The sequence below is a fragment of the Polyodon spathula genome, chromosome 2 (assembly GCF_017654505.1).
Source record: "Polyodon spathula isolate WHYD16114869_AA chromosome 2, ASM1765450v1, whole genome shotgun sequence".
NCBI lineage: Eukaryota > Metazoa > Chordata > Actinopteri > Acipenseriformes > Polyodontidae > Polyodon > Polyodon spathula.
Window position 1 is genome coordinate 12,449,063 of NC_054535.1, and position 13,568 is coordinate 12,462,630.

The window sequence follows — 13,568 nt, forward strand, 5'->3', positions numbered from 1 at the left end:
TTACATAAGACAATGTTTTAAGTATAAATCTTTTTCTTAATGCTTGACCCATAGCACCACCAAGAGGATACTGAGTGGAAGGAAAGCTTTCTTTGGAATATAATGCTCTTGCTGTCTTGCCAAGGATTCAGTTGGGGTTGGCAAGTGCAGGCATTCAACTGTTTTTTACCTCCGTAATTCAATTAACCTGGTTTGGTCGAGAGCATTTTTAACATTCCTGATGGTCAAAGTGTCATAGTTGAATGTCTTGCAGGTTTTTATAGTGAAGGTCACTTCTAAATCTGGAATTAACATATTGGTTTGAAATCTCAGCAGTAGAGTTAGAGATGCACCATATGGTATGCCTGTAAAAATATATGTAGAGTTGTAGCGGCTGTGCACAAGAAAGCGCCATAAATTCACAGCAGTGATTTAGAAGTTGGGAGTTTCTGTTGCAGTAGCAAGTCAAGTTAGTCTACACAAGTGGGATAAGTACTATATTTGTTACATATATTAGGTTTTGATAAAAAATAGAGAGATTAAGTGCAAGTAGTAAAACGTAAATAAAGTTATTCTGTTCTCTAACTTAATCTATTGAATGAACCTCCACTGGAGTGGGTATAATGAGTTAACAGCCAGGAGGAGGTTGCCAGTTGCAGTATAGGTTATCAGTTGCATGAACCTCCAGAGGAGAGGGTATAATGAGTTCACAGCCAGGAGGAGGTTGCCAGTTGCAATAAAGGTTCCCAGTTGCATGAACCTCCAGTGGAGAGGGTATAATGAGTTCACAGCCAGGAGGAGGTTGCCAGTTGCAATATAGGTTCCCAGTTGCATGAACCTCCAGAGGAGGGGGTATAATGATTTCACACCCAGGAGGAGGTTGCCAGTTGCAATATAGGTTCCCAGTTGCATGAACCTTCAGAGGGGAGGGTATAATGAGTTCACACCCAGGAGGAGTTTGCCAGTTGCAATATAGGTTCCCAGTTGCATGAACCTCCAGAGGAGAGGGTATATTGAGTTCACAGCCAGGAGGAGGTTACCAGTTGCAACATAGGTTCCCAGTTGCATGAACCTCCAGTGGAGAGGGTATAATGATTTCACAGCCAGAGGGGATAGTCTAGTAGAAATGATCGAGAACCGTAAAGTTGTGTACTGACAAGGTTTCTTTTGCTGAAATTAGTCCTTCAAGGTGTCCCAATTAAGATTTTGATGTGTACCCAGCTGGCATCCTTGAGCATTTAATTTAATTTAAGGAAATGTGATTTATAATTATCATTTATAAGTCTGTCGGAAAATGCTTATTTCCGTTTTTACATGATATAAACACACGCCTCAGTTATCTATGATTTCTATTGTGCCCTTAACAATGTCAATTATTCTAATTATAACATGTATTAACACATAGAAATGAAAGAAGTTATTTACAAACCCTAACCAAGGTCATGCAACAGTTTCTTGACACAGGGGGTGTACCGACAGACTGGAAAATTGCAAGCATAATACCTGTCCACAAAAAGGGAAACAAAAATGAACCAGGTAACTACAGACCAATAAGCCTGACTTCTATTATATGCAAACTTATGGAAACTATAATAAGATCCAAAATGGAAAACTACCTATATGGTAACAGTATTCTGGGAGACAGTCAACATGGTTTTAGGACAGGGAGATCGTGTCTAACTAACCTGCTCGATTTTTTTGAGGATGCAACATCGATAATGGATAATTGCAAAGCATATGACATGGTTTATTTAGATTTCCAAAAAAGCTTTTGACAAAGTCCTGCATAAAAGATTAATTCTCAAACTGAATGCAGTAGGGATTCAAGGAAACACATGTACATGGATTAGGGAGTGATTAACATGTAGAAAACAGAAAGTACTGACTAGAGGAGAAACCTCAGAATGGAGTGAGGTAACCAGTGGCGTACCATAGGGATCAGTATTAGGTCCTCTGCTCTTTCTAATCTGCATTAATGATTTAGATTCTGGTATAATAAGCAAACTTGTTAAATTTGCAGACAATACAAAAATAGGAGGAGTGGCAAACACTGTTGCAGCAGCAAAGGTCATTCAAAATGATCTAGACAAGATTCAGAACTGGGCAGACACATGGCAAATGACATTTAATAGAGAAAAGTGTAAGGTACTGCACGCAGGAAATAAAAATGTGTATTATAAATATCATATGGGAGATACTGAAATTGAAGAAGGAATCTATGAAAAAGACCTAGGAGTTTTTGTTGACTCAGAAATGTCTTCATCTAGACAATGTGGGGAAGCTATAAAAAACAACATGCTCAGATATATTGTGAAAAGTGTTGAATTTAAATCAAGTGAAGTAATGTTAAAACTGTACAATGCATTAGTAAGACCTCATCTTAAATATTCTTTTCAGTTCTGTTCACAAAAAGGAGATTGCTGCTCTAGAAAGAGTGCAAAGAAGGGCAACCAGAATTATTCCAGGTTTAAAAGGCATGTCATATGCAGACAGGCTAAAACAATTTAATCTATTCAGTCTTGAACAAAGAAGACTACGCGGTGACCTAATTCAAGCATTCAAAATTTTAAAAGGTATTGACAATGTCGACCCAAGGGACTTTGAAAAAAGAAACAAGGACCAGGGGTCACAAATGGAGATTAGACAAAGGGGCATTCAGAACAGAAAATAAGAGGCACTTTTTTACACAGAGAATCGTGAGGGTCTGTAACCAACTCCCCAGTAATGTTGTTGAAGCTGACATCCTTCAAGAAGCTGCTTGATGAGATTCTGGGATCAATATGCTACTAACAACCAAACGAGCAAGATGGGCCGAATGGCCTCCTCTCATTTGTAAACTTTCTTATGTTCTTATGTTCTTATAGCATACTTTTGTTAGTGAAAATCCCACATTTTTATTGAGAAAACTGTCAAAATTATATGGCCACGAAAAAAGTGTTTAATGACGATGACTTTTGGATACAGTTGGTGTCTTTACATATTTTTTGCTATTTAAAACCTAGAATACGTATTAATCCCCCAGAACATATCTACAAGAGTGACAAAGAGTAGGTCAAATGGGAGTAAAAGGGAGATGCGGTAGGGAGTGTTCGATTTCTAAATGTTCAACCCCTCAAAGGTAACGTCATCGTTCAGTCAAGAAGATGGGAGTTTCCCTATTGCATGATAAAGTTACACTATGTAAGAATAATACAAGTAAAATCAGTCTCGATCTCTCTATTATGCACGTTCGATCATTTGCAGAGTCGTCCTACGACGGACTGATGCTGGACCTGAACTATCACTTCAAGTACAAAAAGGAAGAGTAAAAGGAACAGCGGGTCGTGATCCTCCCTGAACGCCTGACTGAGGTTGTAGGACTTTGAACTCTCGCAATCAGAAAAGCATACGCTCTGCCCAGCAGCCAGAGGATGCTGCCTGACCCAAAACTGGACTTGAGAAAAGACGGACTAACGCGGTCAGGAAATTAACTCTCGAATCAGAACAAGACGTCTTTCGTATGTTCTGTCTGTCATCCTCTTCAGTGAGAGTTCAAAATTTCTTGTTTGTATGTCTTGTCCTAGCCCTTACTTGTCTCAAGCCTTGCAGCAGCTAGAGGATGCTGCCTCACCTGGTCCTTTAAGTACAGGAATCTGTCCAGCCTGTCCTATGTTCTAACACCATTGTCACTCAAGCATTCACATGCGTCAAGCTCACTGCCCCTCATGCCATTCTTTATTCAGTGAATTCTCAGACATTATTTCTTAAATGTCTTTTTCTAAATTATTTATTTTGTCATAGAGAACACTTTAAGGATGCATATTACTACAGGAATAAGGTATATGTTGCAATAGGATTGTCCTGGAAATCCCTTTTTTGCTCTGTGTTATGGATTTTTGGATTACACCATTACTAGAAACATGCTAGTAGTCCATACACTAATATTAACTCTACTCTCCATCAGAATCTTCAACAGTAGACAGCCTGATAGCTTTCTCATTGAGACAGTTATTCTGGTCTTCACATTTGCAGTATGATATACAGGACAGTCTAGCTGTGCGGCAGCGACACCGGTAGTTTATACAGCGAGTCTCAGATTTGCAGGAGAGTGGAACAACCTGCAGCAGACTTGCTGGGGCAACTACATTGGGTCAAAAAACTTGTTGGGGTACATGATTGTCATCAAATTTCCAACCAAAGTTGGTAATGTCCACATCTGGTGGATTCTTCTGGTTTGCTGCACACCAGATTAGTGTGTGAAGGTGGGCTTGTTTGACATGGTTTGCTGGAGTCATTGGTTGGAGGAAGGGTTTTGATTTTGGGAGGTTCCTCATTTTTTCTGAAGATCTGGTACCTGAGAGTGTTTAGGTCAGTTGTTGGGAAGCCCCCATACAGACGAAGCATAAAGTCAGTGCTGGTTTTCATTACATCATCTTCTCGGGTGTTGACCTCACACAGTTGCTCCAAATTTATATCTGACTTGAGGAGTAGTTTAGAAGCAGTGCCTTTTTCTTTTCTGAATGGGTAGGACACAGAGTCACACTCTGTTAGGGCATGAAGAGATAAGAGATCCTTGCATTTGTCCCCTAATTTTTAAGAGCTTTCATTGATGTTGATGATACTTCCATCATGCTTCTTCATAGAAACCTGGGTGCAAATAAACAAGACCAGAAGCACAAATATGTCTGTATCATCAACCACTACCTGAATGTAATTTTTCAGCTCATGCTGCATAAGTAGGTAACTGATGATGTTCACATCTGCCTCCTTGTGGTTGAACACACATTGCTCCTCACCTATGAGGTGAAGTGTGTGTTGCAGAGGACTTTGATCAGTTGGTGCTTGTTCTGAATGCTTTTCATGATGACTTCTCTGGTAGGCAGTGGAGTGTCCTTGCTGAGAGTGTGATGCTGTGGCACTGTGCCTCCTGCATGCCTTGCTCTTTCATGTGATTTTGTAGAGCCTGGCAGGTAGTTCTCAAAAATGATATATGTGTCATGTGGCCTGGAGAAAGGACCCCAGAAGATTTCTGCAAGGTGGTTGATTGTACCCATTTTTGGTCCATGCAACCACTTGCTCCTGGGAGAGGGTCTTTCCCACGAGTCCACCTTTAGCTTTTCCACAGCTTATGTAAGTTTACTCTCCAAACTGGTCCAGAAAGAGGGAATTCCTCACCCCCATGGTGTTGGAGCACTGATGGAGAAGCCAATCACCCTCTCTCTTAGCTCAGAGATACAAGTGCAGAATGAATACTGGATTAATCAAGCAATCTGTCCAAAGCATCCTCTTGGTAACTAATGTCTACATCTTTGGATGAGTACACTGGTACTTGACCCTGATGCATCTGTGCTGTACATTGACAAATTATGAGGAACAAAAAAAAAATCATACTCTCAATTGAGTTCCATATTCTTCTGGGGGTCATCCTCAATAGCAGACACATCTTTCCTGACATCAACATCAGCTGGGTCTAGGGTTTTATCTGCATCTTGATGTTGAAGAAACATTATGTTTTCCTGTAAATGAGATGTAGCAGTCATAATGATATTGAGGCTCTGCTGCGTGCAGATCTGAAACTGCTCCCAGGACACAGATGCGCACTGTGCTGCTTGGTTGTCCTCTCCCTCATTGCAGGTTGCTAGTGTGTGCTACATTACTTCTACACTTTTACACTGAACAACACATCTCCACCTGTTTGGATTCTTGGGGGGTTTAGGTAAGCACTTGTCACTGAAAATCAGACAACACTGATTGAAGTGAAAGGTTGGCTGTTGGGATCGTTATTTTGGAGGTGGCTCACTCTCTCGCACCCTGTATGTTTTAACACTCTCTGAATATGTGATTTGGAAGTGTAACTTGAAACACATGTGTTATGACATTTGATTATCAGATTTTGATTTTATTTTCTAAACCTTCTTGTAAATCTATATGCCTAGTGTCTTTCTGCTCAATGCTGGATTCAATGATGTTCTATATCCTTGCATTTCCACCAGTAATGAGTGGACCTGTCCTGCTACAATTAAAGAAGCAGTTCTCTGTATTCTCTGCATTCATGTTAAATATTTATTAATTTCTTGTTCTGCAAGGAGGAGAAAACCACATTAATAGCTATGCTAAGTAATACTGAGAAGCCAGCTATGTACTACCTACACATAGAGTTTCCCTTACCTCTATGCCCATTCCAAAGGCAGTGAAGTTAGAAAGATCATGTAAATAGACTTAGAAGTTGAACTATTTTATTAATTAGGCCTACAGACACATTTTACCTATTACTGAATCACTCACACTATGCAGGATCGAATATGTAAAAATGCACATATTTTGTTTTTATCATAAAAAAAAAAGCTCAACAATGCCAGCTGGTTACCCTCCAGAATCTTAAATGAGACACCTTGAAGTACTCATTTCATTTGGGGGTCTGTCTACCGACTAGGAGGGTATAGTGAGATCACAGCCAGGAGGAGGTTGCAGCTCCAATATAGGGTCTGTTTTTCAGGCAGCACTGCTATTCTGTAATTTGAAATATACCTGTTTCTTGGATCTCTTCCTCTGCTTGGTTTACATGTTGCCTTTTTATTAGCTTCTTCAGAAGGGAAACACTGTTAGCAAGCTGATTAAATAATGTTCGCTTTAATGTGAGAAATGTATCCCTCTGAGGCGGCTAGCAAATTACTTTTTTTTTTCTAACAATGGCCTGCTTAACCTGTTGTATATTAGGGGAGGCAGTGTTTGTGAATTAGTATTCCACGCGGATACCTTGCGTGATTACAATGTGATTTCTATTTACTTCTCTGCAGAGAGCTGCAGTCTCACATGAGTAGTTCTGTCAGGAAATTTAATAGAATAAATGACAAAGGGGCTCTTTAGCATGTGGATTACATCAAGAGCTTTTAATTACTTCAAAATCCTCCTCTATGCCTCTTCAGATTTCAACTTGGAAGTTTTTCTAAACAGGGAAAGAAAGGAAGAATGGGTTTCAGTCAGCAAGGGTGACTGCTGTAAAACAAACGGTCCAAAGGTCCAATTTGTAATTGATTTAGTGAATGTAAAGCTGGTTAAAAGAGGCTTATGTCTGGCCTGTTTCAATCTCCTGTGACTCCGGAAAAGAGCAAAACTGTGGTAATTTAAATTGGGTTAGGTTATTATTTGAGCTCAATGATGTTTAATAATTCATGCTCTTTTTACACATGTGGCCGCTCCGTAGTTAGAACCAATTACCTTATTGAGGCAGTGGCCACATCTGTGATTGCTGACAGGAACAAATTTTAACCCCATCTCTGCTAACCTTACATTTAGGCCTGACGTGGGATTTCATTTTTCTTGCAGGTACTTCTTGTGAGTTCTTCCATCAATGAACAGGACCACATGCTTTTCATTAGCACAGATGAGGGAAGCAATTTTCAGAGACAGCCTCTCACATTCTCCGTAGAGACTCTGGTCTTCCATCCGAACGAAGAAGACAAGCTGCTAGCCTACAGCAAGGATAAACAGGTAAGGTAGTTTTAATGGTTGTTCGTTAGAGGGTATGTTGATGTGATTATCCCATTCAGATTTAGCATGTGGCCAAAAGTTCTGCATCACCTAGAATTCTGGTAGCAAGATATAATAAAAAAAATTAATTACATGAACATAATTTTAATAGGTCTTTTATTTAACATAATTGAGATCTTTTATTTAACATCATGTAATCAAAGGAACTAAAAAAATGATTTAGAAAAAGTCTACCAGAAGCCATACTGGTAGTACAGTATTTCATGTTGGATTTTGAAATGTCACATTTTTACATTCTGTATGTAATTCAATATGTTAAAATGACATTATTCAGCAGATTTCATTCGACTTTATGGAGCAAAATTGGTTAATTCTGTAGGGTGATGCAAAACTTTTGGACATAGCTGTAGGTCAGCATAAACCTGGAAACTTTTGTGAAAAAAGAACAAATGTTGTAGAGCACCTTCTTCATTACAAAGGTGTCTGTGTAATCTTACCTGTACATACTGTACATCTCTACTAGAGTCTCTAGAATATGTGAGCATTTACATTTAGCTTTGCTGTAGCTGCATTGTAAAAATCAATACGGCTGTCCTCTTTTGTTAGGCAGTAATATGTAATATCCAATTAATGATTTGTGTTTCAGGTTGTGCTCTGCCCATTATATTTTTTAATCAGGGATTAGAAAAGACAGTACTGGTAACAAACAGATAAGCAAAAGTTCAAAACCACAGAAACTAATCGCTGACCTGTAAAAAAAGATCTTGTGGTGTAGTTAATATCCTCCTAGCGACTGATGAGCTAATAATACCCACATCAGCATAAGACACATGCTTACCTCTCGACTACAGAGCTTGCTCTTTATTTAAATGTCAAGTCGTTTGTCTTTGAACTGTATGGTTTGTGGTTGACATCCAGCCCTTGCTTTTCCATTCAATTCAATGGGCTGAGATGCCAATTCATTACGGTAGCTAGCTGGGAAATAGTTTTTAGGCAAATCTTGGTTACAATCTAGAATATTCCTAAAAAGAAGCTTCTCTGAAACTGAAATCATTATCTCATGCAAAACTGTTTTCTCTAAGACCCAGGAGTTACGAGAATTTAAACAGTTAGTATTCATGCAAACACTTTGTTTTTTTAAATTTTTTAAATAACTCATGACTTATGTTTTGTGAAAAGGACTCGATGTCTTACAAAGCTCTGTTACCCCCCCCCCCCCCCCCCCCCCCCCCCCCCCCCCCCCCATCCAGCTCTATGTATCTACAGACTTAGGCAGAAAGTGGACTCTGCTACAAGAACGAGTGACAAAGGACCGCTTTTTCTGGTGAGTTTGAGATACAGCATTTAGAACATGTTCATTCAGTTCCAAGCTGACATCAACACCGAGCACTTCATAAATGTGGTAAATCCTCTGTCAGTATTAACAAGGATAATTTCATTTTTACAGTACTGACTATTTTAATTATCCCTGAACCTGACTGGATTTAGCCATCAACTATATAGAGTACATGTGCATACTTGCCAACATTTGGAATCTGTTCTGCAAGAAGGGAGGGGAGGGGGGGGGGGGGGGGGGGGGACAGATGTTGGATTTTTGATACCTTCCGGTAGGTCCAGTTTTCGTACAAAGCACTGAAATTCATGCACAACATTAATTGGCCAATAACGTGTACTGAAAAAACCGGTGAGCAGATCATTGAAAATGAAATGAGAACCAATTAATGTGTGTAATAAATTATCCATTTAAAAGTCGCCTTACATCTGCCATTCCTGCCCAATTCCTGGAGTATATGGGCTTTATTTCAGTGGTAGCCACACTGTAACTAATATGTAATCTTAAAGTGTTGAAAGATCTGACATTGAATTTAATATTATGTATGGTAACTCAATATTTTAGTGTAATACTGGAATAAATACAATTAGAAAAAAAAAAACAATTGTGTAAATTAATACAAATTGAACCATATGACGGTCAATATTGTGTGTCTCAAGAAAGTCAGCAGATGATTTGATTTGTAATTGTTCTTATTTTTTTAAGTGTATTTCATGACTGAAATTAAGAATATGTTTTCCCAGAGGTGATTGGCAACTCTTGTAATTACGCTGCATGGCAGTAAAATGACCAGCCCCTACGTAGAAAGTGTGTAATTAATTTACATTTATTTACAGCATATTGTATTTTATGTTTTCTCATTGGTCCAAATCAATACACATACTAAATATCTGAAACTCTTTTTTGACCCAGATGGCCTTTCATAAAAAACACAAACACGCAAACACTCATTATCATATAATGAACAGAACGTGTGGGTTTCACTAACTCTACTGTGCAGAATAAATTAGTATTTGTTACCCCAGTCACTGTTAAACAAGCATTTTCTTTTGTTACTTTGTTAGATGCCATTTTCATTTGCTGACTTTATTTTAGTTAAATTATTTATGTAGCATTTTCATTAAATGATATTAATACATCTCATAATATTAGTTTTTCGTGTTTATTTTTTCGTTTCAGTTTCATTCTAGTTTTTAAACATTTTCCAGTTTCTGTTACTATTTCGTTAAGGAAAATGTTTATTTGCTAGTTTTCGGCCTTTTTCTTTTTTATAAACACCTCAGAACCATGATCAATGAATGTGGTACAAAAATGAAAGGTTTAGTTTATTGTTACTTCAAGCTAACACACGACAGAGCAGAATTATTCGGGAAAGTGCCTAAATCATCTCTAGATGTATTCCATTGTCTGTTTGCAGGTTGAGTTGTAATTTAAATCAATATTGTATTCCTCTGGTAAAGATGGCGTTAGGAAGCATTAGGAAAGAAAAAAATTGTTAAAAAAAAAACAGTTACAAATGTCACCCATTTAAAATACCAGATATTAAAATGCCGCTTTTATGAATGTAAGAGTATAAAGATGAATGCACACTCTATTTGATTTCTTCAGTAAGTCTTAAGTAAACCTGATATGTCAACAATTACAGCAATATTTTCAGTGTCATTGCCCCCAATTCCATGTTAAAATGAATCTGTCCCTCAATACAATGTGTACACTGCACGCTATTTTATATCCATTATTCCCTGGGCTCCCTCAGGGTGTGCATTCATCAGCAGTGCTCTGAAAGTTCATAAAGATTCATGGATACAGGAGAACAAAGTCAAGTTGAGTAAAAAAAAAAAAAAAAAAGTTTTTGTTACTAACAGCATTTGATCATAAAATAAAGGGGAAGTTTATAGTGTGGATTATAAATCTTGTATACAAAATGTACTAATCATTGTTTTAATTCCAACACTGTTTTTCCTGTGTACGTATGTCATCCTGTGCATACTGAAGCCCTGCACAAAAAAGGGTTTCTATGTTTATCTATTGTGAATAGTATTGTGTTGATGTAAATAATTGTGTGATTATTTGTACGTGAATGTTTAGTGGGGAACCTGACACTGCTGGGAGATCCTACCTGCTGTGTGTGGTTACAGGAAAGAGGTGGGTGTGTCAGGGTGCTGCTCAGCCATAGGGATCACAGCGCTGCTGCTGCAAAACCATCGGACCGTACTGTGCTGCTGAAGGACTGGGTTCCAGGAAACAAAGTGGCAAACTTTTGTGACGACTGTGTGTATATCTGGGGTCGGGAGTTGGTCGGGGGTTGTGCCGGGAGAAGGAAGACACAACAACCAGCGACCAGTATAAGGCAGACATGTGCATTAGTATGGGTTCGAATCCAACACTGCCACCACGTGTAACAATTGAAGTTAAAGGGGGAGTGTATTCTCTGATTGACAAGCAAGAGACTGAAATGAGGGTTGGGAAAGACACATCCCGCAGGCACTCAGGTTTTATTTATGTACACACAAATCAGGTGATGCTACCAACAATGGTAGCTCATGGAAGACATACAGCCAAGCATACAAAAGACAAAATAAAACACAGTACAAAAACTACAAACAAAAGTGGCTGTGAATACGGTGAGCGATACTTTGCTAACAAGTGGTATACAACTGTATACTGCTGCACATCGCTTATACACCACTATATACACCTGTGTACTGCTGTGCATCGCTTATACACCACTATATACACCTGTGTACTGCTGCGCATCGCTTATACACCACTATATACACCTGTGTACTGCTGCGCATCGCTTATACACCACTATATACACCTGTGTACTGCTGCGCATCGCTTATACACCACTATATACACCTGTGTACTGTCGCGCATCGCTTATACACCACTATATACACCTGTGTACTGCTGCGCATCGCTTATACACCACTATATACACCTGTGTACTGCTGCGCATCGCTTATACACCACTATATACACCTGTGTACTGCTGCGCATCGCTTATACACCACTATATACACCTGTGTACTGCTGCGCATCGCTTATACACCACTATATACACCTGTGTACTGCTGCGCATCGCTTATACACCACTATATACACCTGTGTACTGCTGCGCATCGCTTATACACCACTATATACACCTGTGTACTGCTGCGCATCGCTTATACACCACTATATACACCTGTGTACTGCTGCACATCGCTTATACACCACTATATACACCTGTGTACTGCCGCGCATCGCTTATACACCACTATATACACCTGTGTACTGCTGCGCATCGCTTATACACCACTATATACACCTGTGTACTGCTGCGCATCGCTTATACACCACTATATACACCTGTGTACTGCCGCGCATCGCTTATGCACCACTATATACACCTGTGTACTGCCGCGCATCGCTTATGCACCACTATATACACCTGTGTACTGCTGCGCATCGCTTATACACCACTATATACACCTGTGTACTGCTGCGCATCGCTTATACACCACTATATACACCTGTGAACTTCCGCGCCTCGCCTATACACCACTATATACAACAGTGTACTGCTGCGCATCGCCTATACACTACTATATACACCTGTGTACTGCTGCGCATCGCTTGTACACCACTATATACACCTGTGTACTGCTGCTCATCTCTTGTACACCGCTATATACACCTGGTTGTTGCAACTTCCTTCTCCTGGAACAACCCTTGTCCCACTCCCAACCCTGGATATACACACGGCCATCGCAAGAGTTGGCCACTTTGTTTCCTTAAATCGGCAGGACAGTACGATCGAATGGCTTTGCAGCAACACCCTGATGTGTATAATCTGCACCTTTTCATACCTGACACTTCACTGCAACATGCTCACCTGCTGATTAGGAAACCGCAGCCAGCAATCACAAGCTGCTCTTTACTGTAACCCCACACAGCAGGTAGGATCCTCAGGTTCCCCATTAAACATGTACATAAAAATAATCCCACGTTAATTTACATCAACACAATACTAAATAAGCACAATAACCCCCTTTTAATGTGCCGGGCTTCAGCCCTGCTGCAGTACTACACTAATAATAATAATAATAATAATAATAATAATAATAATAATAATAATAATAAAACCATTTAAAGTTTAACAGTAGTTCCTGAGTATAATCTTTCTTTTATAGCACAATATAACATTGTTGACTAATACAACACTATAATTGACTTTGCATGTCACCAAAATAGAATACATGAAACCTCATGGATTTTCCATTGTTCCTAAAGCCACCTTATCAATTTTGATTTTATATACTACATTTTAGAGTGGACCACCATCACAAAGCGCTTATCCCACACTACTGTGTCGCTTTAAGTCTAAAACACTGTCTAACTGGTGTTTGCTTATTCCAGGTCTGTGGCCAAAGTTGATACTGATCCTGATCTTGTACACATGGAAATGCAGGATACCAGTGGAGGTACCGTTTTTTACCAGATAATGTTTTCCTTGTGTAGTCTTGTTTACAGTATAATGATGAACGTCCTGCAGGTACTGTATATATAGCGCATGCTGTGTGTCTTATTCAAAGAATAACTAGGGCATAGAACAGTATGAATTAATGTTATGTGTTACACTTGCAATAGAATGAGTTGTGTATACTGTATAGTATAGAGTTCATTTTAAGGTAGCCATGTAAGGTGAAATGTCAGATTTTGACATGATTTAAATGGTAGGGAGTCTGTTTTATGAGGTAGCTTTTCTCCAGGCAAGCTCAAAGTCAGGCAAAGACAGATA

At 39.2% G+C, this 13,568-nt stretch overlaps 1 protein-coding gene across 2 annotated transcripts in view; it reads left to right on the forward strand.

The window, feature by feature from the left end:
• The window catches only part of sorcs2 (sortilin-related VPS10 domain containing receptor 2), a 281,183-nt gene that overhangs the window by 225,240 nt on the left and 42,375 nt on the right, over positions 1 to 13,568 (forward strand). For both annotated transcript variants that reach the window (XM_041276668.1, XM_041276678.1), the window contains exons 4-6: positions 7,285 to 7,449; positions 8,700 to 8,773; positions 13,187 to 13,251. In XM_041276668.1, coding sequence (XP_041132602.1) covers positions 7,285 to 7,449; positions 8,700 to 8,773; positions 13,187 to 13,251 — 304 coding nt within the window. The remainder of the gene's footprint in view (positions 1 to 7,284; positions 7,450 to 8,699; positions 8,774 to 13,186; positions 13,252 to 13,568) is intronic.